The sequence below is a fragment of the Pan troglodytes genome, chromosome 9 (assembly GCF_028858775.2).
Source record: "Pan troglodytes isolate AG18354 chromosome 9, NHGRI_mPanTro3-v2.0_pri, whole genome shotgun sequence".
NCBI lineage: Eukaryota > Metazoa > Chordata > Mammalia > Primates > Hominidae > Pan > Pan troglodytes.
This window is the reverse complement of record NC_072407.2, coordinates 69607737-69635192: the sequence shown is the minus strand read 5'-3', so window position 1 is coordinate 69635192 and position 27456 is coordinate 69607737. Positions and strand designations below refer to the sequence as shown.

At 56.8% G+C, this 27456-nt stretch overlaps 2 protein-coding genes across 5 annotated transcripts; both read right to left on the bottom strand.

Annotated features, from left to right (window-relative positions):
- Nucleotides 1–2143: 2143 nt before the first annotated feature.
- On the bottom strand, nt 2144–11564 carry SSH3 (slingshot protein phosphatase 3). 3 transcript variants are annotated; one of them, XM_003313173.7, is made up of 14 exons: nt 11104–11564; nt 10640–10677; nt 9788–10022; nt 7857–7978; nt 7706–7777; nt 7383–7448; nt 7082–7270; nt 6881–6974; nt 6518–6646; nt 6362–6408; nt 5280–5426; nt 4855–5055; nt 4484–4757; nt 2144–3232 (listed from the first exon to the last, which is right to left on the bottom strand). In XM_003313173.7, the coding sequence occupies exons 1-14, from the start codon at nt 11167–11169 to the stop codon at nt 2936–2938; spliced, it is 1977 nt and encodes a 658-aa protein (XP_003313221.1). In that variant the 5' UTR covers nt 11170–11564; the 3' UTR covers nt 2144–2935. The 3 variants fall into 3 exon arrangements, with proteins under 3 accessions (XP_003313221.1, XP_016776830.1, XP_009421833.1); XM_016921341.4 differs by having other exon boundaries at nt 4484–4659; nt 11104–11374; XM_009423558.5 differs by lacking the exon at nt 7082–7270 and having other exon boundaries at nt 11104–11350.
- A 746-nt stretch (nt 11565–12310) lies between these two features.
- Nucleotides 12311–25456, bottom strand: ANKRD13D (ankyrin repeat domain 13D). 2 transcript variants are annotated; one of them, XM_009423554.5, is made up of 16 exons: nt 25197–25395; nt 24531–24666; nt 24298–24422; nt 23228–23273; nt 23003–23146; nt 22569–22758; nt 15671–15737; nt 15184–15265; nt 14907–14968; nt 14672–14802; nt 13900–14046; nt 13648–13805; nt 13397–13513; nt 13144–13307; nt 12972–13063; nt 12311–12676 (listed from the first exon to the last, which is right to left on the bottom strand). In XM_009423554.5, the coding sequence occupies exons 1-16, from the start codon at nt 25284–25286 to the stop codon at nt 12463–12465; spliced, it is 1965 nt and encodes a 654-aa protein (XP_009421829.1). In that variant the 5' UTR covers nt 25287–25395; the 3' UTR covers nt 12311–12462. The 2 variants fall into 2 exon arrangements, with proteins under 2 accessions (XP_009421829.1, XP_003313218.1); XM_003313170.7 differs by lacking the exon at nt 13900–14046 and having other exon boundaries at nt 25197–25456.
- Between the last annotated feature and the right edge of the window lie 2000 nt (nt 25457–27456).

Sequence of the window (27456 nt, the reverse complement as noted above, 5' to 3'; positions counted from 1 at the left end):
CATGTTGCTCAGGCTGGTCTCGAACTCCTGGGCTCAAGCAATCCGCCTGCCTCAGCCTCCCAAAGTGCTGGGATTACAGGCATGAGCCACCACACCCGGCACCCTCTTGTCTGTATTTTTGATGCAGTTTCCCCTCCAGTCTTCATTTCCCTGTTTGCCGACTTCTTAGTTCTTAGAATCCTCCTGGATTCTAGTGGATTCTAGTGAGCCCCACAGCTCTGAGTTCCTGATTGGACCTGCCTTCTGAGATGCACAGGCTGCAGGAGGGCAGGGCCTGGCCTTGGCTTACCCTGACACTCTCACCACCACCCCACCCATCTGCAGCCCTAGGCCAGGAATACTGAAAGGGCAGCCTGGGTAGGACTCCTAGTTGGCCACAGAGTGGGGGGTAGCCCCCAGTGTTTGCTCAGCAGGATGCATCAAGAATCAGAACTAGCTTGCATGTACCCCACATCTTGTGACCCTTAGGCATACCACCCAGATAGGTGCCAAGGATTCCTCTTCTGGAAGGGAGGTAGAGGCTAATCTAGCAATGTCTAGATAGCATGTATTGTTAAAATGTATCAAAGTGTAGCCAGGCGTGGTGGCCCTGTAGTCCCAGCTACTCAGGAGGCTGAGGCGGGATGTCTTGAGCCTGGGAGGCAGAGGTTGCAGTGAGCTGAGATCACCCCACTGTACTCAATAATAAATAAATAATAAATAATATAAAATGCATCAAAGTGAAGAGGGGTACTTGGGGATTTCCAGGTCTAATCCCTTTATTTTACAGAAAGAAACAGAGACTCAAAGCAAAGTAATTCATAAGTGGTGAAGCTGGGGCTAAATCCAAGTCTCCTGCCACTGCGCACTTCAGGGTTAGAGCAGTGCTAGGAGTCCCACCAGGGCCTGGGTGAGAGATTCATTCTTAAAACTGGGCGTGAAGTCTCAGTCACTGAGAATGCTTGGTGCCAGCTCCCATCTCTGAGGACTGCTTTGAGGGAAGGAGTTGAATCCGGCCCCTTCCCCAAACCAGGGTAATGTATCATAGAGCAGAGAGCATACATAATCTTGGGAAGAGGGATAGAAGTGACAAAGATGGGCCAGGCGCAGTGGCTCACGCCTGTAATCCCAACACTTTGAGAGGTCGAGATATGCAGATCGCTTGAGCCCAGGAGTTCGAGACCAGCCTGGGCAACATGGTAAAACCCCGTCTCCACAAAAAATAAAAGATAAAAATTAGCTAGGCATGATGGCACATGCAGGTAGTCCCAACTACTCAGGGGCTGAGGCAGGAGGATCCCTTGAGCCCGGGAGGTTGAGGCTGTAGAAAGCCAAGATCATATCACTGCACTCTATTCTGGGTGACAGAGCAAGACCCTGTCTCAAAAAAAAAAAAAAAAAAGAAGTGACAAAGATACAGCCACTTAGCTAGGTGTGCCTGTGGTCCCAGCTACTCAGGAGGCTGAAGTGAGAGGGTCTCTTCAGCCTGGGAATTCAAGGCTGCACTGAGGCATGATCGTGTCGCTGCACTCCAGCCTGGGCAACAGAACCAGACTCTGTCTCAAAAAAAGAAAAAAAAGATGGAATGACTAAGTCTTCTTGGACACTAAAGTTGAGCAGAAGGAACCCCTGGGCAGGAGGGGAAGTGTCACCAAGGGTCCTTCTTCCCAGGCCGCAATAGCCTGGCTTGGAAAGTCAGGCCCTTTGCTTTGTAGCAGGAGGAAGGTGATTCTTGGGACCCAAAACATGCCAGAGAACCTGACGCCGAGTGTCCCAAGGAGGCTTCGCTTTTGGAACAGGCTTGGTCCTGTCCAGGTAGGCACTTCCTCATGAGTAACCCCTTCCAGCTCTCACAGTGGAGCCACATGCCTGCTGCCCGCTGACGACTTCTTCCCTTGCCCGACCTGTCTGAGCGGGTGGGTGTGAGCAGGTCATATTTACCAGGCCCTGCCCCAGGAGATGGGGAGATAGCACTGACCTCCTCTCTTCTCTTACCCAATCTTCCTACCACGCCACGCCCAAACACGGCACTCCCCCAAATAGGTCTGTCGCGAGCCACCTGGGAATTGTGAGGAGACTGCTGGGAGGAAGGGGCGGCCACCCTCCCCAGCCAGCAGAGAAGGGTCTGACTGCAACACAGATGGCTTCATCGTCACATTGAAAATAACCAAATATGAAAATGTGTTTTATTTCTCAGTACAAAGCCAGATACTGTAAGGCTATGAAAAACTGACTAGCCAGAGGCCAGAAAGGACAAAAAGAAGACTATCTCTGGCCTGGTGCCCTGTGATCTGGCGTGGTGTAACAGGAGGTCTGGGGACAGCAGCAAAGACCTGGACCGGTCGAGGTGGATGAGGGAAGCGATCTGCCAGCCCTTCCAGCCTCCCGCGGCTGGGGCTTGAGGATCCTGCCTGCCTTTGGGGGCCACTGGTTGCCTGGCCTGGCTGGTTCCAGGAATGAACTGGGAGAGGACAGGAGGTGCAGGGAGGGGGCGGGGGTGGGAGGCGTGACCCTTTTTGCACGGGAAGCTCTGTTTTCATTCCGTGCCACAGGTGAGTGTGCAGGGCTAGAGTTGAGAATGAAACTAGGGTGCTGTTGCCCCCAAAGGCACCTTCAGTCCCTCTACCACATCCCAGTTAGAAAGTCTTGAGCCCTTGGACAGGCAGACATGGGCCTGGGACTTAAGGCTGTAGGAGGTGAGGCTGTAGTGACGGGTGGGAGGTGAGGCCGTAGTGACAGGGGTGGGAGGTGAGGCTGTAGTGACAGGGGTGGGAGGTGAGGCCGTAGTGACAGGGGTGGGAGGTGAGGCCGTAGTGACAGGGGTGGGAGGTGAGGCTGTAGTGACGGGTATGGGGCGGAGCTGAGAGGAATGTGTGCAGCAACAGACGTGAGGATGTTTCTCCAAGGAGTTGTGGATCCTCTTCAGTGTCAGGGGAGCGTGGGCATGTGTGAGGGCTCAGGCCTCGCCCTCCTCTCCGCTGTCATGCACGCTGGCCTGTCTCACCACCTTCCGGAACCTGGGCGTAGAGGAAATGCAGGGCTCTCCTTGCCCCTGCCCCTGCCCCTGCTCCTGCTCCTGGAAGGCCTGGGTCCGGTTGGCCACCACGGCACTGCCCTGGAGGGTAACCACTGACTGGCGGGACTTCAGGGCAGGCTGAGGCCCCCTGTCCACCTGCTGGCCTCCCTTGGTCCTTGCAAGCTGTGGGAAGGGCTGCAGAGGCTCTTCATGTGAAGACTCGTGGGAAGAGAAGACCTGGACAGGTGTGAGGGTACGGAAGCCATGGGAGGCCTTTCCGAGGCAGGGGTGCCCAAGCACAGAGCCAGGAAGATCTGGGGCAGGGGTGCCAAGCACAGAGCCAGGAGGAGGCGAGGGCCGGAATGTTTGTGGCACGCACGCCAAAAGCCAAGCTGTCCACAGCCACGCTTCCCCGGGAGGGAGGACAACATCCCAACCCTGCTGCCCCGCTCCTTGAACCCTACCTGCTTGTAGCTTCCTTCTGGCCCCCAGAAGCCCTCCTCAGCTCCCTGGAGACCCAGGCCTCCCTGCCCTCCTCCCCTCCTATGCTTTCTCTGCCTTTGCGTAGGCAGCCGGCAGGTGAAACCCGTGCCGGCACCAGCCCCTGAGCTGGGCTGGGTGGATGCGTGCGTCCGGTGCTGGGTGAGGACCTCCTGCCTTTAGCAACGCCCACACCCGCCCATCAACCCACCACGCCTCCCTATCCTTCCCCACCCACACCTCCTCCAGGAAGCCTCTCCCAAATGTTCCTGCCCTCAGTGGACGCTCCTTCCTCCAAGTCAGCCATTTGGCCTTGAGTCCCAGACAGGGCCTGGCTCCCAGGCTTAGGCTTGTGCCCGCAGCACTGAGCATCAAGGGTGCTGACTTAGGCAGGACTTGGGCGGCGTGAGTGCGCAGACTCCTCCCCACCCCATCCTTTGAGGTGCTGCTCCTCAGACCAGGGAGGGGCTTCAGAGATTAATTTAGCCTCCCCACCATGGGGTTAGAGATCGCCCCCAGGGCCTGCAGGGGCCTGTGGAGCTCATGGCCTGGGGAGGCAGCCCTGCCCCTGAGACAGCTAGTCCTGTGGTCAGGCTGGAACCTGCCCGTGATCGAGGCTGGAGCTGGCTCACCCAGGAGCCTTGGAAACAGACACTGCTTCCTGCCCTGCCCCCGTGACCCCTCTCCAGCCTGTGCCTACAGTGCCTCCGCCTGCCCTCACTGGATCTCAGCTGCTCTCAGGGGCCCAGGACGTGGCTGGTCCCCATCTTCAGGGGTACTCATGGGACAGGCTGGAGACGCCGGGTGCTAAGAGATACTGGGCTGACTGTGAAGGAGGCTGGGACCAGGCCCCCTGGGTCCTCCCAGGACACCCTGCATGGGCGGGCCAGACTTAGCCCGGGTACGCCCTGCTCAGGTCTACAGTCAAACGCCCATCCTGGTCTTTCCCCATCTCCCTCCTTATGGCCCCCACCCCTGCAAGCTGAGCTCCCCCAGCCCCAGCCTCACCTCTGGCATGTCACTGGTCTCTGAGGTGCTCTCCAGCTCCAAGGAGGGCTCCAGAAGACTGATGGACCTCATGACCCCTCGGAGGTTTATACGTGGCCGTGGCCCAGGCTCTTCTTTCGGGGCTGCCTGGCTCTCTTCCATGCCTACAACCTTCTCCTCCCCACCACCCCCAGGTTCTGGCGGAAGAGGTGGGAATGGTGTAGAGACTTCAGGGGCTGGGCGCTCCTCTGGGGAGACCCCACCCACTTTCTGCTCCCAGACATGGCTCTGGCGGCTGTGAGGAGGTGGCCCTGAGTCAGCTCTGAGTGACCCAGCAGCCACCCCCAGCAAACCCACCTACTCACCCCCTGCCACTCGCTCCCATCCCATACCTGGCCGTCAGGATGCCCTGGTAGATCTGCAGCTGGCGCAGGAAGCCGGGGTTGGGGCGGGCGATGGGCCGGAGCTCCTGCACGTGGCGCAGGGCCTGCTCCAGGCTGCATTCATACTGCTTCATGGCATAGGCCAGCACTGTGGCCGCCGAGCGGCTGACGCCCATCTTGCAGTGGACCAGCACGTGGGTGCCCTGTGCTCTGTGGAAGCAGGCCAGGTTCAGCACCCTCCCCTCACCATGAAGGATCCCGCCTCCTGCAGGGGAGGGCAGGTGAAGGGCTCACAACCAACTGAGAGTAGAGAAGGAGGGAAGGACACTGAGGGCTGGAAGGAATGGCACAGCTGATGGCAGAGTGGGCAGGAGGAGGGCACTGGGGGCCGCTTGAAGCCACAGTGGGGCAGGCAGCAAAGCCAGGAGACTGACCTTGCAGCCTCAATGAAGCGGTGCGTCTCCTTCCAGTGTGGCAGCAGCTGGGCCGACTCCTCATCCCAGAGGCGCACATTGTGGTAGGTGAAGCGCTCAGGGTAGAAGTTGTCAATCTCCCGGGCCATGTTCAAGATGTGGGTGACCCTGTCCCAGACGGCCCAAGGCCAGGCTGATGTGGGCAGAGGTACCAGGCCCATTGGCCATCGGACCTGGCAGCCCCTGGGCCTCGCTTTAGCTCTGAGTTTCAAGTCAGATGGAGGCAGCAGTGACAGTGGGAGAAGTGACCCAGCTGTCACCTGGCTGCGACCTTAGACCAATCATTTTGCCCTGCTGGGCTTGTTTCCCCATCTGGTCCAGACAGCTGGGCCAACTGCAACTCCAGCCCTTCAGTTATTCTCAGAAATGAGTTAGAGAACAGCTTTTGAGCTAAGGTGAGAGTGGGTGGGTCTGCAGCAGTGGGTGGCAGGGGCTACAGCAGGTCCCAGATGCCCATGGTGGGCAGATGACAGGTACCTGTCAGAGCAGGCAGCCAGGTCCCCACGGGGAGAAGGGCAGTTCCTTCTTCCCTGAGACAGGGCAAGGTGGAGAAAAGGCTTTTTCTCTCTTTCTTTTTTCTTATTTTTTAGACAGGGTCTCTCTCTGTTGCCCAGGCTGGAGTGCAGTGGCGTGATCACGGCTCACTGCGGCCTCAATCTCCAGGGCTCAAGCGATCCTCCTGCCTCAGCCTCCCAAGTAGCTGGGCCCACAGGCGCATTCAAGAGGAGCCTTTTTCTGCTTGTCCAAGGCAGTTACAGCAGTATGCGCTACTGCTTCTCGTCTTGGCGTGGCTGAGGCCCTTTGTTTCTGTCCTTGTTTCGCAGTGTGGATGGGGGAGGAGAGTGGGCGGGGGCTGGCCAGCGGGTCTCCTGTCCCCCCACCTGGGAGCCCACACCAGGGCAACAGCCCCAGGACAGAGTTAGAAGCAGAGCTAGCAGCTGCTGAGGGTGGTCCAGGGGTTTTTGAAGCTGGCTACCACCCAATGCGGGGAGGCCAGGAGAAGGGAAGATGGGGTGGGTGGCCCGAGGGGCTCGTAGCCCTACCTGTTCCTCTGCAGCTCCTCCAGGTTTGCTGCGTTCCACTCTGAGCCCTGGGAGAGAGGGAACAGCACATTTCTCCTCTCCTCCAGCCTCTGCTCCTGGCCCGCCGCCCTCACAGCTGCCAGCGGTCCCCATGGCCCAGGCCTGGCTGAAGCTCACCAGGTAGAGGTGGGGGAAGATGCGGGAGGCTCGGTCCCGCTGTGCCACCAGCAGCAGCATCTGGTTGTCGATGAAGTCACGGTACTGCTGGAGGGGGAGCCCCAGGCGCAGCTCCAGAGCCTGGCGGATCTGCAGGCAGAGCCCAGGGCAAGAGAGGCTGGGGCTCTCCTAGTGCCCAACCTGCCACCTTCCCTCTGGGACCTCTGAAGACAGCACCCCATCCCATCTAGATGGATTAGGGCCAAGGCCAAGGCATCCAGGAATGGCTCAGGACTGGAGACAGGCAAGGTGGGGAGGGCTCCCAGGAAAGGCAAGCTTGCGGCCCCTGCTGGAGGGGACTCGGTCCCCGGGCCCCCTGCCCACCTCTTTGGAAGTGACACTCTCCAGGTCACTGGCATCCAACACTTTCCACAGCTCAGCACGGATCGCCTGCTCCATCTGCTCCTGTTCTGAGGACCTGGGAGCAGAGCCCCTCAGTCAAGGGGCCCTTTCCCCTCTCCACCATGCCCGCCACTGCATTATCCTGCCTTCCCTCCACCCAGTCCCTCCCCTCCACACACTGACCGGCCAGGCTCGGCGCTGGGAGGCCGCAGAGACTCCAGGTCGGCCATAGCCGTCCACTCATTGAGGCAGCTCTGTTCAGAGTTCAGTCTCTCCTGGTAGTGGCTGGCCCAGGTGAGGGCACTGCCACCCGGTACAAGGCCACTGCCTAGAGCTGCCTCACATGCTTGGTGCAATACCTGGAGTGTGGCCCTGAGACAGGAGGAGAGGCTGGGTCACACTGTTCCCTTGCTGCCCTTCCCCAGGCCCTGCAGCCTCCTTCGAAGGAGAGGCTGGCCTGAGTCCAGGCAGTCTCTGTCCTTACCACATGGTCTGGATGGAGATGGGCTTGAAGATCCGGCTTTGCCCACCAGACGTCACGCTGAAGCCCCTGCGGGAGACCAGGCGCAGGTGAGGCCAGACTCCAGGCTCTGCGACAGAGAACCCATCCTTTTGCCGGATACGGGAAGCCGAGACCCAGGAGTCAGGTGCCTTGCTCAGGGTCACGGTGAATCTGACGTGGAGCTGGGAGCAGGCCCCAGAGTCCCAGCCTAAAGTTCTACTGTACCCTGGTGCCCAGGCCCCGTCACATCCGTCACACTCAGTTATTCCACCCTCCAGCCCCCACCTCCAGTTGCCATTGCTTACCCGTCTCCATCTAAGTACACCTGGGTGTCACTCCAGAGGGGCAAGACCAGGCCCAGGGTGCAGCTGGGGGAGCTGGCAGGGGACAGAGGGAAAGCCATTGTCCCCCCTGTCCCTCACCTCTTTGCCCCTCCTTTCCTCTCCCTGCTCGAACCTGCTGTCAGGGAAATCCACGCCCAGGAGGACCGTCTCATCCTGGCTCAGACCTTCTCCTCGTGTAGAAACTACCAGCAGGTAGCGGAGCCGGGGAGGCCGGGCTGCCTCCAGCTGGGCTGCCTGGGGGGAGATGAGGAACCCAGGGTCACAGTGGCCCCAAGGACCCTGCTCCCCACCTAGACACCCCAGGCCCAGAACAGTGCTGACCCTGCTCCTTCCTCTCCCATCCCCCCTCTTCCCAGATGTAAAATCAGTGGGTAAAGAGGGACTGTGTGGAAAAAAGCGGGGAATGGGACTGACATAGGTTGCACATTTTTTGTTTCTGCTGAGGAAGGAGGTTGTTTTTGTTTTTGTTTTGAGATAGGGTCTCACTCTGTCGCCCAGGCTGGAGTACAGTGGCACCATCACAGCTCACTGTAGCCCCGAACTCCGAGGCTCACATGATCCTCCCACCTCAGCCTCCCAAGTTGCTGGGACCTCAGGCCCATGCCACCATGCCCAGATAATTTTTAAGTTTTTTGTTGAGATGAGATCTTCCCTATGTTTCTTGGGCTGATCTTGAACTCCTGGACTTAGGCAATCCTCCCTTCTCAGCCTCCCAAAGTGCTGGGATTACAGGCGTGAGCCACTGTGCCCAGCAAGAAGGAGGTTTTTTCTTTTTTTTTGGCAATGGAGTCTTGCTCTGTCGCCCAGGCTGGAGTGCAGTGGCGCAATCTCAGCTCACTACAAACTCCATCTCCCGGGTTCACGCCATTCTGCCTCAGCCTTCCGAGTAGCTGGGACTACAGGCACCCGCCACCACGCCTGGCTAATTTTTTGTGTTTTTAGTAGACACGGGGTTTCACCATGTTAGCCAGGATGGTCTTGATCTGCCCGCCTTGGCCTCCCAAAGTGCTGGGATTACAGGCATGAGCCACCGCGCCCGGCCAGTTTGTTGTTGTTGTTTTTTTTTTACCCTGTCACTTGCAAATGCTATCATTTCATTTGAGAAATGTTTATCACCAAAGAAATATTAAGGACAAAATCTCACGATAGGGGATGATACTTCTGTTGTAAATTCAGTTTTACCAAAGATTCACTGCATCTTGTTTGCCACGTCTTGCTGAGGACGGCGAGCTGTCTCCACAAGTATTTGAGCATGAGCGCTCCAGCTCCACCTGGACTCCCTTCCTCCGTGGGGCTGGAGTCCTCCTCCACTCTGCCTGGGTCCCTCTAGCACACCCTCCCCTAGTGGGTGTCCAGCAAGCCTGCCTTGTGCACTGGTCCATTTAGGGACAGCTCACATCATCAGGAAAGTCTTCTACTGGTTGAGGAGAAACATGCCTCTGGAATTCCCACCTCTTGGACCTAATTTGGCCCTATTGGCTCACACAGGACAAACCTCCCCTGTTCTTTCCCTTCCAGAGACCTGCAGCCATGACCTCACCCTGTCAAAATATCTCTGCCCAGGCCGGGCACGGTGGCTCACGCCTGTAATCCCAGCACTTAGGGAGGCCGAGGCAGGCGGATCACGAGGTCAGGAGATCGAGACCACCCTGGCTAACACGGTGAAACCCCATCTCTACTAAAAATACAAAAAAAATTAGCCAGGCATAGTGGCGGGTGCCTGTAGTCCCAGCTACTCGGGAGGCTGAGGCAGGAGAATGGCGTGAACCCGGGAGGTGGAACTTGCAGTGAGCCGAGATCACGCCACTGCACTCCAGCCTGGGCAACAGAGCGAGACTCCGTCTCAAAAAAAAAAACAAACAAAAAACAAAACATCTCTGCCTGAAACAGCAGAGTCACTGGGATATGGGTAACCCCAACACTCCCCAGGCTGCCCCCTGCCCTCACACCATTGCTTCCCAAGCAGACACATACACAGGGCTCCATTCTGCCTTCAGGCGTGTCTCTTCCCCCCACCCCCTGGAGCTCCACATGGGCCCTCACCAGGCGGATGTCATCCTGCGGCCTCAGCAGCTGTACCATGAGGTGCAGGTGCTGCCTCTGCTCCTCCTGTTTCTGGGGACTCTGGGATCCTTGCCCGAAGTCTGTCTGGTCCCCGCGGAGCTCCTCCTCACTTGGGGCCTCCTCTGTTGGCTCAGAACTAGCCTCTGCTGCATCATCATTGTCCCCTCCATCCTGCAGTCCCAGGACAGCCCCACGGAGCACCGCAAAGCTCTGCCTGGCAGGGCAGTGGGCAACTGTCATGGCTCCTCATTCCCCTTAGGGTAGGGGCTCTCAAAGTCTAGCATGCATCACATTCACCTGCAGCCCTTGTCTACACGGATTCATGGGCCCCCACGCGGTCGATAGGTCTAGAGTGGAGGCCTGAGCATCTGCATTTCTAACCCCTCGGCCCCTTGGCAATATTGCTGAGAACCAGTCTTGGGGGCTTCCAAGCTCTCAGCCCCTCTACTCTAGCTCATCTGTGGGGAGAGGGGGCTGCTCCTTTTCCCCTCCCACCTGTTTAACTCAAGTGCTGCTGGGAACATGGTCCGGGACCCAGGAGTCCTCAGGCCCATCATGCCCTCCTGCCGTTCGGCCCGTGGCCACCACCTGAGCCAAAGCCCAGGGCAGTGGATGAGGAAGCCCCAGCTGACCAGGGGGAGGGTGAAGGCAAAGGCCGCCCTACCGCGAGCCCACCAGCCGGCCCCACCGGGAACGCTGCCCCACACATTTCGCAGTGGGCTTCGCTGCGCGTCCTCCGGGGAGCTTTCTGTCCCTGCACCTGGAGCCCAGGACGGCCGTGGCCAGGCCCGGGGCAGACGGAAGTGTCTGCGTGGGGGAGGTGGCGCTCACCTTCGCTGGAGTCGACTCCTTCGCTGGACCGCCTGGTCCTGCCGAGAGAGCAGCCCCAGGGCAGGGTGAGGGCGGGGAGGGCTGTCCCCTCCCCTCTCTCAGGAATTCCAGAGTTGGGGGAGGCCAGAAAAGGCGCCAGATGCCAATCCTCTTCCCACCCCAGTCCACGCCCCACCGGGAGGCCCCGTGGAGCCCCGGCCCAAGGCCAGGTCGGCTGGGTGGGCGCCGAGGGTGGCGGGGGGCGCGCTCAGATCGGGGCCTCCGCAGCCCGGGCGGCGCGCAGGGCTCTGGATTGTGCCCCGGCGCCAGTACCAGAGACCCTCGAGGCCCCCAGCGCCCTCCAGCCCGAGCCCCGGGGCCCCCTCCTCATGTCCCCGTTCGAGAGGAGCCCGCTGGCGGGCAGGACGCGCTCCCAAGCCGGGGCAGCAACTGCGTGGGCGGCACCACGGCCGGACCACACTCACCCAGGGCCCCACGGGCGTGGAGGCGCCGCTGCCCGGGGGCGAACGGCTCACTGTGACCAGGGCCATGGAGCCAGGCCGCGAGCACCTGGGCTGGCACCGGGCACGGCCCCTTCCCTCAACCCCGCGGACAGTCCTGGACCCGCAGGACCAGGAAGGACGGACGGCGCCACCCGGGCCTGGCACCTCCTCGGGGGCGGCCCTTAAAGGGCCAGACACTCGCCCAGCCGGGCCCGCGGAGCTTCTCAGGGCGGCCGGGCCCCGCCCCTCCGGTCTCCGCTGTTCGGCCCGCCCAGCCCCTGGGCACAGGTCAGGGGCGAGGCCGGGGGCGGGCGCAGGTGCGGAGCCCGGAGACCCGGAGGGCAAGAGCTGAAGGCCGGGAGTTTGGTCCCCCTCCCAGGAAGCGCCCGGCCCGGGCCGGCCCAGCGGGAGCACCTGAGCTGTTCTGGGCCTCCAGCGTCCTGTGCCCTGCAGAGGCGGGTCCTAGGGAGGCAGAGCTGAGGTGGGGAGGTGGGGGACAGGTCTAGAGAGGATCAGGCACGGCGCGCCCTCGGCCAAGGGCCCCCACCCCAAACATTTCTCCCTGCTGGTCGGCCTTCTCGTTCCCACTCCGCAGGAACCACTGGAAGACAGGCTTCCGGGGAAAACGGCCTGGGGTTTACAAATAACCCAGGAAGCCCATGAGGGGCTCTCAGGTCCACCTCGGAGGCGAGCAGGGCAGGGCTTCCAGCTATGCAGGCGGAAGTGACTTGCGCAAACCCAACCGCAGAGAACAAGCCGCAGTCAGGGCCAGGGCCTGGGCTTGGCTGCAGGGGTCGGCGTCGGGGCTCTTCCCAGCTGGAGGTGAATGGTGCCTGGGGACCCAGGCTTTTCCTCCCCAACAGGCACGTGGGCCGGTTTCCAGAAGACCAGGCTGGGTGGCAGGACGAACCGGGTCCCCAGCAGGTGGGACAGGGCACAGGGGATCTGACTTTCACAGGACGCCTGCTTGGTAAGGACACGTGACTCTCGCCAGCTCCTTTCAGCCCTGAGGGGCAGAGGGTGGGGGGTGGTCTCCTCATTTTACAACTGAAGAAACTGAGGCTCAGATAGGCTAAGGGGACCATGACCAGGATTCAAGCCCAGGTCTGAGGCCGCCACCCACAGTGTCTCTCCACAGCGCCCCACCTTCAGGGTCCCCACCGCTCCAGCCCAGTGAGCAGAGCAGCCCTGCTGCGACAGTCTCTTTATTTCCATCTCAGTCTCCCCTGCCTGCTCATTCCTGGGGCTCCAGGCCCCAAGCTCAGCAGCAGAGAGTTTATAAATAAATAAATTACAAAAGCGGGCAGGGAGTGGCCTGGCCAGCCCTCCCAGGGCTGTGGCTCAGTGCTCAGTGAGTGACAGCTGCAGGATCCGCTGTAAGTCCTCCTCCTCCTGCTGCCCGCGCCGCTCCCGCTCCTCCTGCTCCCGTGAAGACAACTCCAGGGCCAGGCGCAGCTGCTCTTCAAAGCTGGGTGGACCGGGGGCTGGGGGTGTCCTGGGAGGGGATCCTGGGCCCCTGGGCTCTGTGGACAGCTGCAGGCTTTCCTGGAGGGCCCTTTCAGGCAGGGCAGGGGAGGGAAGAGCAGGCCAGTGAGCGCCAAGGCTGGGGCAGAAGCCGAGGGGCTGGGGACCGGCTTTGGAGGACAAAGGCAAAGACAGGGTGGCAAGCAGAGGAGACAAGGCAGGGCCCTGCTTCCCCACCCCTCACACCACCTTTGGTGGCAGATAGCGCTGCTGACAGAGGGTGGCCTTGCAGAGGGCCTGGGGTCCTAGCACCTTCCTGCTATCCCCCTCCCCGCCAAGCCAGGGCTGGGGGGACAGGGACCCAGCCAGCCCCATGAGGGGCTCACCGCTCCAGCTGAAGCTGTTCCTCATAAACCGTGGCCTGGGGAGGAGGGCGGGCACCGGGCCGGGTGTTGGTCAGGGCTTCCCAGACGGTCACCTGCAGCCACCAGAGCCCACAGCTGTCACTTCTGCCCTGTGGCTGCAGAGGCCAGAGCCCACCCCCTGCGCAAGTCCCACCTGCTCCGCCTCGGTGCCCGCTTCAAGCAGGCTCTGCTGGATGGCGAACTGCAGGAGGTCATCGTCCTCGTCCCGGAGGGGCTCGTTGCGCTCCATGCCCAGCACGCTGTACCCGTCGGGCACTTCAAACACGGTGGGGTCCACCTCGCATGGGAAAGGGTTCCCTAGGCAGGTGGCAGAGGGGCCATGCTCAACCCGCGGGGCTTGGTGACCAGAAAGCTGTGCAGGCTCCCTCTTCCTCCCGTGGGGGTACCTGATGCGGCGACAGCAGAGCTGGGGGCCGGCACCCACACGGAGCTCAGGGGCTCATCACAGCCACACAGGTTGCTGAAGGTGATGCGGGCATTGAGCACGTGGAAAAGAGGAATCTCTGTGAGAAGACAGCCATGCCTGAGCCCTGGCGGAGAGCCACCTGTGCCTCCGGCCCCTGCAGCTCTCCAGGGACTGCGCTGAGGGAGGGCGCCATGCCTGAGGTCCTCCCGCTGCCTGCGCCCAGCCTCTCACCAATTTTGACGGGGAAGCCAGGTGGAAGGCGCAGAGTGATGAAGTCGCGCAGCTTGGCAAAGTGAGCGTTGCTGATGGCCATTAGGTCGATGATGGGGGTCACCTGGTCACCCAGGGAGAGTGGGTGCTCTTCACTCAGCCACAGGGTTGCCTTGAACCTGCCCAGCCGACCACAGGACATGGGTGAGGCACCGCTGGTGGCCCTTCCATTGAGGACTGCCCTCTGGTTCGTGGGCAGCTGCCTTTACCCACCTTCTGCCTGGCCTGGAGTGCCCTGCTCTGCTCAGATGCCGCTGCCCGCCTCCCCCGGGAGCTGGTGTCCTGGCCACGTGGCCCAAGCTGCCCTCCTCCCTGGGCCCAGGCTGGGGCTCCTGAGGATTTCGTACCAGCTCACCTGGTCTGGACAAGGAGGCCAGGTGCCAGGCTGTGGGCTTCTCTCTGGGCCTGGCCCACAGCCCCGTTTTCCTCCTCAGCCCAGAGCTGGCCACCAGCTCACGTGTTGCCAAACTTTTATGTCCAGCACACCCCAGGGCAAGACTGCCAGGGTTCGAATCCCAGCGACTGTTGGGTGGCTAAGATAATCCTCCTGAGATGGTGGGGAGAGCGCTAGGCTTGTGCAGGCACTGTGCCTGCTGTTACGGCCTATACCTGCTCAGGGCTCCTCACGAGGCAAGAGCGTAACTGTTCTGTTCCACCAAGGCAGACGCTCCACTCCCAGGCCACGTCGCTGGGGGCCCTTCCCACTGTGCCACGCTGGCCCCAGCAGGTACTCATGAAATTCAATAGAAAACCATACATGGGTGGCACCATCCATTCATCAAAGACAAACTACCGGTTCTCTGTGCCAAGCCCCTTGCTAAGGGCTGAGGACCATGGATAAGGCAGACATGACTCCTGCCCTCCAGGAGTGGAGTCCAGAGAGAAGCCAGCCGAGGGAGTGGGTCCCTCACTATGACAGGCCCAGAGAGGGGTCTGCAAGAGCCCTTGTCCCGAGGCAAGTCCCCAGCCAGCTCTCAGACCTCACCTCTGTACTCTGCTGGACATCTCGATGGGGCGGCCAATGTTCCGTGACTCCAGGCTGAAGTTGGGGTCGAAGTACTCCTCAGGGGAGATGGCTGTGGGGTTGGTGGGGCTGGCTGCCTGCTGCACGGGGGCCTGCGTGGGTCCCAGGGCGGACTCAGCCATCAAGGCGACAGAGGGTGCCCTCCCGCCCAGGCTCGGCCCCCTGCCGGCCCTGTCTCGACCCAGCCCCGGCTCACCCCGGTGTGGGAGGAATGCTGCTGCGCCATCCCCAGGAAGGACTGGAACGGAGTCTTCCCCGCTACAGAGAAGGGGTGGGAGCTGGTGAGGGGTCACTATGCTCGCATCGCCCCTGCCCACCTCCACCCCTGGAGCCTCCTGTCTGGGGGAAGAGGGGTCAGACGGGAATGAGGAGGCCTCCCAGCTCATCCTGGGAAACTCTGGCCCCTAATCCCAGGCCAGGGTGACCCCACCACACGGTGTGACCGGGCAGCAGGCAGGCGCACCTGGGTTTACCTTTGCTCCTCGACTTGTCCTGATCAGAGAGGTGCTCCGTGCGTGTGCGTGTCACCAGCTCCACGTTGGTGGCACTGTACACCTGGGGAGCAGGGGACACGGGGAGCTGGGGGCTCAGAGCCTGCTCCCCACACTCAGCCTCACCAGTGCAGAACCCAGGTCCTCCTGTCCCAGAGACAGATGAGATCTTGCTCCCCAAAATGGAGGAGGTGGCAGGGTCTGAACCCCGGGAAGTCACCAACGAGGAGATGCAGCCCCAGGGTCAAGAGGAACACACTCCTCTTTTGATCTCGGTACCCTGGGTAGGGGCCCGTGATGTGGGTGAGCCCTGTGTACTCCGCAGGGGCTGGGCACTCAGGCCCGCTGAGTTCCCACAAATGCTCAGGGTTTCCAGAGCCCAGGGGCTACTCTGGGATGGATGTGGAGAGGAGCTGAGTTCCTGGACCTCATCTCCTACCCCCAGCCCCCCACCCCTAGCCTCTCCTGCCTTGGCCTCGTAGCCGCTAACAGTTTCCATCTTCTCAGACCGCCAGCCCCAGATACCACATTTGTTCCTGAAACAGACCAAACAGGAGCTGGTGAGGACCTGCACCCTCACACGCTGGCCAAAGCCTTCCTTTCCAAAGCCCCCTCCAGCCAGCCTGCCCGGGGTGCCCAACTCTCAGGGCCCCTTCTCGCTATGAAACATGGAGGACCCCTGAAGAGGGTGCCTGGACGGGGGGGACACTTGAGCATGGACTTGGGACTAGAAGACACTGAGGAATTAGCATGAATCTTGTGAGGTATGGTAGTGTCGGGGCTGGGTTTAAAAACATCCTTGTCTTTTAGAATTGTGCAGAAGCATTTACTAGAAACATTAGGACATCTGGGATGAGCTTTGACATACTCTAGGAAACATTTTTAAAAAGGTAAGGAAGGATAGATTCAATAAGATTGGCAAGATGTTGATAAATGTTGAAGCTGGGTGATGAGTAAGTACATTATCTCTTCTTTCATATATGTTTGAAATTTTCCAAAATAAAAAGCTAAAAGAAAAGTATGTCAGTTGGAGACTCCAGTACCCCACTTTCAATAAGGGATAGAACAACTAGAAGATCAACAAAGAACCAGAAGATAAGAACAACACTACAGCTAGACTTCATAAACAGGTTAGAACACTCTACCCAATAACAACCACACACACGCTTCTCACGCGCACACGGAACACTCTTCAAGGCCATACACTAGGCCATTAAGAAAACCTCAATAAGGCCAGGCGCGGTGGCTCATGCCTGTAATCCCAGCAGTTTGGGAAGCCAAGGGGGGTGGATCATGAGGTCAGGAGATCGAGACCATCCTGGCAAACATGATGAAACCCCGTCTCTACTAAAAAATACAAAAAATTAGCCGGGCACGGTGGCGGACGCCTGTAGTCCCACCTACTTGGGAGGCTGAGGCAGGAGAATGGCGTGAACATCAGAGGCAGAGCTCGCAGTGAGCAGACAGTACCACTGCACTCCAGCCTGGGCAACAGAGCGAGACTCCGTCTCAAAAAAAAAAAAAAGAAAACCTCAATAAAATTGAAAGGATAGAAGTCATACAATGTATGTTTTCCAACCACAATGGAATGAAATTAGAAGTCAATAGCAGAAAAAAACAACTTTGGAAACTCACAAATATGTAGAAAGTAAACAACACACTCCTAAATAGCCAACGTCTCAAATAATAAATCAAAAGAGAAATCAGAAAATACTCTGAGATAAACAGGAATAAAGACACAACATATCAAAACTTATGGCCGGGCACGGTAGTTCACGCCTGTAATCCCAGCACTTTGGGAGGCCAAGGCAGGCAGATCACGAGGTCAGGAGATGGAGACCATCCTGGCTAACACAGTGAAACCCCATCTCCACTAAAAATACAAAAAATTAGCCGGGCGTGGTGGCAGGTGCCTGTAGTCCCAGCTACTTGGGAGGCTGAGCCAGGAGAATGGCGTGAACCCGGGAGGCGGAGCTTGCAGTAAGCCGAGATCGTGCCACTGCACTCCAGCCTGGGCAACAGAGCAAGACTCCCTCTCAGAAAAAAAAAAAAAAAAACCAAAAAACTTATGAGACACAGGTAAAGGCCAGGCCAGGCCCGCTGGCTCACGCCTGTAATCCCAGCACTTTGGGAGGCTGAGACAGGCAGATTGCTTGAGCACAGGAGTTCGAGACCAGCCTGTGCAACATGGTGAAACCCCGTCTCTACTAAAAACAGAAAAAATTAGCTGGCGCCTGTGTTCCCAGCTACTCAGGAGGCTGAGGTGGGAGGATCACTTGAGCCTGGGAGGCGGAGGTTGCAGTGAGCTATCACACCACTGCACTCCAGCCTGGGCGATGGAGTGAGACCCCATGTCAAAAAAAGAAAAGACATGCCTAGAAGTATAAAAGTAATATGTGTGAATGCCTATATTAAGAAAGAAGATCTCAAATCAATAACCTTAACCTAACCTTCCATGTTAAGACAATGGAAAAAGAGCAAACTAAACCAGAAAGAACAGAAAGAAATAATAAATATTACAGTAAAGGTTAATGAAATAGAGAATAGAAAAATAATAGAGAAAATTAATGAAACCAAAAACTGGCTCTTCGAAAACATCAACAAAATTGACAAACCTTTAGCTAGGTTGACCACGGTGGGCAAAAAAAGAGAGAGAAGACTTGGCTGGGGGCAGTGGTTCACACCTGTAATGTCAGTGCTTTGGGAGGCCAAGGCAGGAGGATTGTTTGAGGCCAGGAGTTCAAAAGCAGCCTGGATGACATAGTGAGACCACATCTCTACAAAAAAAGAAAATTAGCTGGGCTTGGTGGTGCATGCCTGCAGTCCCAGCTACTTGGGAGGCTGCAGAATCACCTAAGCCCAGGAGTTCAAGGCTGCAGTGAGCTCTTATCATGCCACTGCACTTCAGCCTGGGTGACAGAGTAAGACTCTGTCTCAAAAACAAAACAAAACAAAACAAAAACCTCAAATTACTCACCAGAATCAGAAATGAAAGAGGGGAGCAACAGAAATAAAAAGCATTATAAAAGGATACAATGATAGCTGTACACCAACAAATTTTATAATTTAGATGAAATGGACAAATTCCTAGTGAGACACAAACTACCAAAACTAATTTGAGAATAAATAGATAATCTGAATAGATGGATAACAAGTCAAGAGACTGATTGGTAAATATAACAACAAAAAACTATATACACACACACACACACACACACACACACACACTCAGGCCCAAACGGCTTCACCACTGAATCCTACCAATCTTTTGAAGACAAATTAATACCAATTATTTGCAAACTATTTAAAAAAATAGACAAAGAGGTGACATTTTCCACTTCAGTTATGAGGCATCACCCAGATACCAAAACCAGACATATATCACAAGAAAACTACAGACCAATATCACTTATGAATATGGACACAAAATCCTCAACAAAATACGAACCAACCAAATCTAGCAACATATGAAAAGAATTATACACCACAACGAAGTGGAACTTATCACAGGAATGCAAGGTTGGTTCAATATCCATAGGTCAATTGATGTATCAATAGAATTTTTTTAAAAATCACATGATCATATCAATAAACACAGAAAAAGCATTTCACAAAATCCAACATCCTTTCATGATAAAAACACTCTAACAATGAGGAATGGAAAGGAATTACCTTAACCTGATGAAGGGTATCTACCAAAAACTCACAACTAATATCATACTTAATGGTAAGACTGAATGTTTTTCCCCTAAGATGAAGAACAAGACAAGAATACAAGGATGTCTGCTCTAACCACTTTTCTTTTCTTTTTTATTTATTTATTTACTGTTTTAGATGGAGTCTTGCTCTGTCACCCAGGCTGGACTGCAGTGGCACAATCTGGGCTCACTGCAACCTCTGCCTCCTGCGTTCAAGCCTTGTGCCTCAGTCTCCCAAGCAGCTGGGACTACAGGTGCCCACCACCATGCCTGGCTAATTTTTTTTTTGTTTTTGTATTTTTAGTAGAGATGATGTTTCACCATGTTGGCCAGCTTAGTCTCAAACTCCTGACCTCAAGTGATCTGGCTGCCTCAGCCTCCCAAAGTTCTGGGATTACAGGCGTGAACCACTATGCCCAGCCTGCTCTAACCACCCCCCCTTTTTTTTGAGATGGAGTCTTGGTCTGTCGCCCAGGCTGGAGTGTAGTAGCGTGATTTTGGCTCACTGCAAGCTCTGCCTCCCGGGTTCACACCATTCTCCTGCCTCAGCCTCCTGAGTAGCTGGGATTACAGGCGCCCGCCACCAAGCCTGGCTAATTGTTTGTATTTTTAGTACAGATGGGGTTTCACCATGTTAGCCAGGATGGTCTCGATCTCCTGACCTCGTGATCCACCCACCTCGGCCTCCCAAAGTGCTGGGATTACAGGCATGAGCCACCGCATCCAGCCTCTAACAACCTTTAATCAATATTCTACTGGAAGTTCTAGTCAGAGCAATTAAGCAAGAAAAAGAAACAAAAGGCATCTAAATTGGAAAGGAAGAAATACAACTAAATCTATTTACAGATAACATAATCTTATATGTTAAAAAAATACTGAGGAAAGGAATCCACTAAAAATCTACTTGAATGAATGAGTTTAGCAATGTTGCAGGATACATGGTCAACATACAGAAATCAATTGTAATTTTATACATTTGCAATACACAATCAAAAAATAAAATTAAGAAAAACATTTGATTCATAATTGTATCAAAAAGAATAAAACCCTTAGTGGCCAGGCACGGTGGCTCACACCTGTAATCCCAGCAAGGTCAGGAGTTGGAGACCAGCCTGGTCCGACATGGTGAAATCCTGTCTCTCTAAAAATGCAAAAATTAGCAAGGAGTGGTGGTGGGCACCTGTAATCCCAGCTACTTGGGAGGCTGAGGCAGGAGAACTGCTTGAACCCAGGAGGTGGAGGTTGCAGTGAGCCTAGATTGTGCCACTGCACTCCAGCCTGGGCAATAGAGTGAGACTCCATCTCAAAAAAAAACAAAAAACAAAACAAAACAAAAAACAGAATAAAACACTTAGGAATAAATGTAACAAAAGTGCAAAGCTTACACTCTGAAAACTATAAAATAATGTTGAAAGAAATTAAAGAAGATCCAAATAAATGGAAAAACATCCCATGTTCATGGATTAGAAGACTTAACATTGTTAACATGGTACTATTCCCCAAACTGCTTTATAGATTCAGTGCAATTCCTATCAGAATCCCACCTGACTGTAGAAATTGACAAGCTGAATCTAGAATTCATATATTCTGCCTACACTGGGTTGTGAGAAAAAAGAAAATAGAATTCATATAAAATGCGAGGGTCCCAAAATACTGAAATAACCCTGAAAAAGAAAAACAAAGTAGGAAGACTCACACTTTCCAATTTCAAAACTTATTGCAAAGCAACAGTGATTAAGTCAGTATAATATTGGCATAAAGACAGACATGTAGACCAATGGAACTAATGTGGGAGTCAGAAAGTAACCCATTTATCTATGGTCAACTGATTTTCGACAAGGGTGACAAGACCATTCAGTGGGAAAAACATAGTCTTTTCAACAAAGGGGGCTAGGACAACTGGATAGTCACATGCAAAAGAACCTTCCACTATACACAAAAATTAACTTAAAATGGCTCAAAGACCTAAGTGTAACAGCTAAAATTATAAAACTCCTATGACTCAATAATCAAAAGATGACCCAATTTTTTAAATGGGTGAAGGGATAGGTGTGGTGGCTCATGCCTGTAATCCCAGCACTGTGGGAGGCCAAGGTAGGCAGGTCGCTTCAGCCTGAGTTTAAGACCAGTCTGTAGACTCTATCTCTACAAATAACTAAACAAAATAATTAAATGATATAATAAAATAATTACAAATAATTTAAAAATTAGCTGGGCATGGCAGCATGCACCTGTAGTCCCAGCTACTTAGATCACTTGAGCCTGGGAGGTGGAGGTTGCAATGAGCCATGATCATGTCACTGCACTCCATCCTGGGTGAAAGGCCAGACCCCATCTCAAAATAAATAAGTTAATTAAATTAAATAAAAAATGAGTAAAGGATCTAAATAGACATTTCTGCAAAGAAGATATACAATTGACCAATAAGCACATGAAAAGATGCTCAACATCATTAGTCATCAAAGAAAGGCAAATCAAAATCACAGTGAGCTATCACTTCTCACCCACTAGGCTGGCTAGATTCCAAAAACAAATGAGTGAATAATGTCAAGTGTTGATGAGGATGTGGAGAAACTGGAACCCTCACATGCTGCTGGTGGGAATGTAAACCAGTACAGCTCGTTTGGTAAACAGTCAATTAAACAATGAGTTATCAGTAACCTAGCAATTCCACTCTTAGGTATATACCCAAGAGAAATGAAAACATATGAAAGAGAAATTAAAACATACGTCTACACAAAAACTTGCACATGAATACTTAGAGTGGCATTATTCATAACTGCCAAATAATGCAAATAACCCAAATGTCTATCGATGGGTTAATGAATAAACAAGATATAGTATATTCATACAATGGCCACAAAAAGGAAAGAAATAGTTACATGCTACAACTTGGATGAACCTTGAATATATTATACTAAGTGAAAGAAGCCAGACACAAAAGGCAACATATTATAAAATTCCATTCATATGAGAACTCAGAGTAGGGAATTCTACAGACACAGAAAGTAGATTAGTGGTTGCTTAGGACTGGGAGAGGGGATGAGGAGTTAGCTAAAGGGTGGGGGGTTTCTTCCTGAGGTGATAAAAATGTTCTAAAATTGACTGTGGTGATGTACAAATCTGTGAATAAATATACTAAAAGTCATTGAACTGTATGCTTTAAATGGGTGATCTTATATGGTATATGAGATTATATCTCAATAAAGGTTTTTTTTTTTTTTTTTAAGTGTTTCCACCGACTGTTAAGGCAAGAGGGGGCATGTGTTGTCAGAGAAACTCTTGCTGGAAGGGTCAGGTTCCTAGGCTACCCACAAAGGATTCTGCCCCCAACACAGCCGCACCAATGACAAGCCAACATTGGTGCAAAGAGCTGCCGTGAACCACAGCCTAAATCTTTGTCTTAATGGGAAAACATATGAGGTCAGAAGTCAAGAAACTGGGGACATCTTGACCTGACCCCTCCCCACAAAGGTGGCCACAGGAGCCCAACCACCCCGGCAGTCTGAGTGAGACACGGGCTGCAGCAACCCACCTGCCCCTGAGCAGTCCCTTGTGAGTGAGCCCAGAGGCCTGAACCAGGATCTTCAAGGATCGCCCTGCCCTCATTAATGGTGGCTCTTGCTATCCGTCCCCATCCCACCCACGGTGTGCCGGGACCCGACCGACCTCTCAAAGGCCACATTACGAGTGTCCAGGTGGGTGGAGACAATAGGAGAGGTGAGGCGACTGGCCACATGCTCCTCGCTGGGCCGCATGGCGGCCAGCAGTGTTTCGGGCTCCTGCAGAGCGAGCCCCAGCGTCTCCACATGCACCACCTGCCGGTCATGGTCCACCTCCATCACCAGGGCTCCTGCCTCTGCCGGCCGGTAGGGGTGGACAGAGGGGGCGCAAATCAGTGCTGGGCGCCAGCAGTGCAGAGAGGGCGATCATGTACCCTCAGCCACCTGCTGCCAAGTGGGTCAGCCTTGGCCCCTGGATGCCCCTCCATCCCCAACCTCAGCTTCCACATCTGGAAAGTGGAGAGAAAAGGCAGCACCGTCCTCCCAAGCCGCAGGAAACCCAAGGGCCGAGGAGCTGCAATGAGTTTGTCCAGAGCTCACCCTGGCCCTTGAAGATGAAGCTCCTCCGGCCCCGCTGCCAGGTCATGTGCTCGAAGCCCAGGAGACTGGTGTCTACTCGCAGGCTCTCACCCCGCTTCCACACGCGGTACACATCGCTTGGGCACATCTTAGACACAAGGGGCACTGCAGGGTGCACAGGGGTCACTGGGGGTCTTTCCAAAGGCCCCACCCCAAATCCCTGGGAGCCCAGAGGTCCCCACTCACCCCAGCTGGTGAACTCCCACTTCATCTCAACGTAGAAATCAGGGGCCTAAGAGAAACCAGAGCTGCTTGTCAGGGCCCTGCCTGCTGCTGGCTCCAGCAGGCCTGGGAGCCCCTTGTCCACAGCCAGCCCAGCCCTTCATCAGGTCTTTTTTTTTTTTTTTTTTTTGAGACTTGCTCTGTCACCCAGGCTGGAGTGTAGTGGTGCAATCTCGGCTCACTGCAACCTCTGTCTCCCTGGGCTCAGGTGATTCTCCACCTCAGCCTCCCGAGTAGCTGGGACCACAGGTGTGTGCCACCACTCCCAGCTAATTTTTGTACTTTTTGTAGAGACGGGTTTCACCATGTTGCCCAGGCTGGTCTCCACCTCCTGGGCTCAAGTGATCCGCCCACTTTGGCCTCCCAAAGCGCTGGGATTACAGGAGTAAGCCACAACGCCTGGCCCTTCATCAAGTCTTGACGCACTGCTATGGCTCAGCTACGCCCAACCACTCTGCCCTGGAGAGGGTGGGCCAAGTGGGGCACTACAGTGGTCCTCGGACAATGAGGCTGTAAGCACCTGGAGGTGGAGGGCCAGCCTCAACCTGGCCATGAGCCTGTGCAGAGCCCTGGGGGAGCCTTTGTTTCCACTGGGTCTCAGAGTCCTACTCTGTAAAGGGGGCACAGTGGCTCCCTCCGAGCCTGCTCCTGGGGTAGGGGGTATGAGATAGTATGCTCTGCCAGCCAGGCCCCTCCGTGTGCTTCCAGAAGGGTGCGTAGTAGCAAGTATTCCAGGGTTTCAGGCCATAATCCACCAAGTCAACCTGAAGTCCCTGCTCCAGGTAATCTGCATTCTTCAGGAGGCCCAAAGCTGGCAAGGCTTCTCTTCCAAAGGGTCCAGTCTCTCCCACGTGAGCCTGGCCGTCTCTCTTTCCTACGTGACCCTGGGCCGGGGTCAAGATAGACAGACCTCCTTGCTGGTGGCAGGAGGCACACTGCACAAACTGGGTGCCTTTCCAAGGCCAGGCCTGGCACAGTAACCAGGGTGGTGCCCTGCCATGGTACCCCACCTCCATAACTGTGCCCTGCTGTACCTGGCGAAGTTTGTTGAGCAGTTCCGGAATGCCCGCCAGCCTCTGCGTGGCCCTCTGGTAGTCCCGATACTGGAGCACCAGCTGCACCATCTCGGGGTCTCCAGTGCTGACTGCCTCCTGCAGGACTGCGGGCACCAGGCTGCTGAGGGGAGCCCTCCAGATGACCCCAGGCCTGGCTGCTCACTGCCCCCCGCCTGCCAGCCTCAGGGGGAACCCCTTGTCCTCTGCAGTACCTGCCCAGCCCTGGAGGTTCTCTTTGCCCACGTTGGCATTGTGTCGAAGGAGCACTCTCACAGACTCCAGGTTTCCCAGAGACACGGCCAGCTCCAGTGGGGTCCGCCCGCGGGGGTCCTCCTGTTCAATGTCGTGCTGGGGGAGACGGGACACTCACAAAGGGCAGGAGAGAAGAGGGCAAGGCAGGGAGGCTGCCAGGGCGAGCAGGGTTGGGAATCGCTGTGGGAAATAAGGACGGCGGACTGACCAGGGAGATGGCAGAGGGTGGCCTGCGTGTCCTGGCAGGGGAGAGGAGGGGGCAGGAGGGAAGGCAGGGGCAGAGCGGGGGTCTGGCGGCGGGGCCTAGTCAGGCAGAGGTGCAGGATGTCAGGAGTTTGGCGGAACCTGGGGACCAGGACCAGAGTTCTTGTTCTCAGCTTGGGTCAGCAAGGATGCGGAAGCGAGTTCTGGCGAGCAGGGCAAGGCCCAGCGCAGGGGAGAGGAGGCCAGAGGCTCAGGCGCGAGGGGCCGGTGACCTGGGCTTGGGATCGTGCAGGGGAGGAAGGCCCAGGATGTGGCTGCGGAGCTGAGCGGCGTGGGGGGGGGGGGGGGGGGCTCCAGGACGGAGGCCACAGCCTTAGGTGGGGGACCCGGGGGAAGGGCCGGGTGCCCCAGCGGGGCCTCACCTGGTGGCTGTGCAGTGCGGCCTCCAGTTCGCGATGCCGGTTCGCCCAGACGAGCCGGTGCAGCGGGAAGGTGGGGCCCGGGCCGGCCATGCTGGGCCTCAGCGCCGCATCCCGGCCCCGCCTCGGCTTCGGGCCTGGCACGGCCCCCTAGCCTCCCCTCCGAGCCGCGCCCCAGCTGCGCCCCCCGCGGCCCCCGCAGCAGTAGCGGCGGCGGCGGCGGCGGCGGCGGCGGCGGCGGCAGCGCGGGCGGCAGGGAGGGCGGGGCGGGCGGCGGAGCGGGCGGGGCTGCGCCGGGCCGGGGCGGGGCTTCGCGCGCGCCCCCGTCCCCCCGCAACCATGGCAACCGCGGCCAGGCCAGCGCGCGGCAGAGCAACCGCGAGCGCCCGAGGAGATGCCCGGCCTTGGGTCTGCGCCCCGACCTCGGTCGGGCCCGGGTCCGCTGGGGCGGCCTGGAGGGCGGTGCCCGGTTACAGCTCCGCCCGCGGCCCGCAGGAGGCGCCCCGAGCCCTGCGCAGACCCCCGGAGCCGGGTCCGGAAGAGGAAGGCGGGGCCGGAGGGGGCGGACACTGGGCCCCTCGATAGTGCACGGGCGTGCGCGGCGGGCCGCGGTCCTGCTGCAGCCGTGATGCCTGCGTTTCCCCCGCGGATCCCCTCGCTCGCCCCGGTCTTCCTACCCCAGGTCCCGCGGTCACCGACTCTGCTGGGGTGTGCGGGTGAAGTGGGGCGCCCCGGCTCCCCTCGCATCACCGAGCGAGCACCCGGCCTGGAGACGAGCAACGAGCAGACGCCACTAAGTGCTTGCCGGCTGAGCGGGAAGCACCTTCCCCTGGGACCTGGCCGGTGTCTGCAGGCCCACCGATGCGGGGAGGCGGCCCCCGGGGCCCTGAAGTCAGGGATAGGAGTTCGGGGAGAGAGGGGCGCAGGCCCAGGCAGCGGCAGAGCCGTCCCGGCGGAGGACCGCCCGCGGCGAACGGCTGCCTTCGCCCGCCGCACGAGTCCCTTTTGCAGAGGCTGCGCTTGGCTGCCAGCGTCAGGAGAGGAAGGCGAGTTTCGAAATCAGGGCCGGCCCCTCCACCCACACCGGAACTAGGGTGCAGGCCTCCGTCAGCTCAGTTCCGGCCCTTGATTACTGGAGGCCCAGCCTGGGGTCTGGGGCCCTGGTTTTGCTAGGTGGCCAAGGCTGACCCTCTACTCTCCCTTTCCCTACGTGGAACATGATTGAGGAGGGCCAGCTAGCTTGAGCATCACTTCCTGCTGTAGGGCGTCCTCAGTTCTGAGACTCTGGGCTGGAAGGCCTGATTGCCATTTCTACCCTGCCTTCTCCCTGTAGTCACATGGCGCCTGTGCCATCTGGGGTCACTTTGCCACCCCACGCTATGGTGTCAATCTGTGAGGTCCTGGGGTTGGTAGCAGCCCGAAGGCTTCTGAATGCCCAGAGCTCACCTGCTCACCACTGCTGCAGCCCTCCCTGGCCACCCCTTTTCTCAGAGGCGGTCCCTTCCCTGAGCCCTCTCCAAACTCAACCCCGACAGGACTTTCTTGGTTCCAGCCTCTCCTGATTTCTGCCATCTTGAACACAGCTCCCCACTGGCACTTAATTCCATGACAGTGCCTTCTCAACCCTCTTCCACGGCCTCCTTTCTCTCCCTGACCCCCACATCCCTGGGAGAGAGCCTGTCCGTTCCCATTGTCACCCTGATGCCACCCCCAGGTCCACATTTCAGCTTACTCCAGGACATCTCTGTGCCCAGGGATCCCATGCTATCCCATCAGTATGTCCGAAGCCAACCCAACCACACCTACCCTCTTCCCCAGACTCCCGCCTCACTCAGCCCCAAGTCCAGCCTGTTTCTGCTGGACCACGTTCTTCCCGTCTGGCTTCTTTTCATCTCTTCCTCTCCCACTGCGGAGGTTTGTCTCCCTGCCTCCTGTCCTTCACCTCCCTCCCCACATCCTGCACTCAGTAACCAGGCAATCACTTTAGAGCCAGCTCTCACCACTCTCAGCCCTGTTCCGCACCTTCAAGGGCTCCCTGAGCATGGCAGGTCTGGACTCCATGTCGTTTGTATCTTCATTCTGCAGGCCCTGAGCACACACCTGGCTCTGGGATAGGTTAAGCCTGGCATTCAGTGCCTCCAGGCATGGCTCCTTCCTATAGTCCTCCGGCCAGCCTGGGCCACTCATGAGTCCCTGGCTCTTCCCTGCCTCAGAAATGTCCTCCCTCCTTCCCACACCAATGCTGGAGGCCTGGCTCAAAGGC

Excerpts from the sequence above, each read along its gene's own strand:
- SSH3 (XM_003313173.7), bottom strand. The coding sequence starts at position 11,169 with ATGGCCCTGGTCACAGTGAGCCGTTCGCCCCCGGGCAGCGGCGCCTCC. Across the intron at positions 10,678-11,103 it reads CCACGCCCGTGGGGCCCTGG|GACCAGGCGGTCCAGCGAAG; the intron begins GTGAGTGTGGTC and ends CTCTCTCGGCAG. Across the intron at positions 10,023-10,639 it reads AGGAGTCGACTCCAGCGAAG|GCAGAGCTTTGCGGTGCTCC; the intron begins GTGAGCGCCACC and ends CTGCCCTGCCAG.
- ANKRD13D (XM_009423554.5), bottom strand. The coding sequence starts at position 25,286 with ATGGCCGGCCCGGGCCCCACCTTCCCGCTGCACCGGCTCGTCTGGGCG. Across the intron at positions 14,803-14,906 it reads AGCATTCCTCCCACACCGGG|GCCCCCGTGCAGCAGGCAGC; the intron begins GTGAGCCGGGGC and ends GGACCCACGCAG. Across the intron at positions 13,806-13,899 it reads CACTCCAGGCCAGGCAGAAG|GTTCAAGGCAACCCTGTGGC; the intron begins GTGGGTAAAGGC and ends TCGGCTGGGCAG.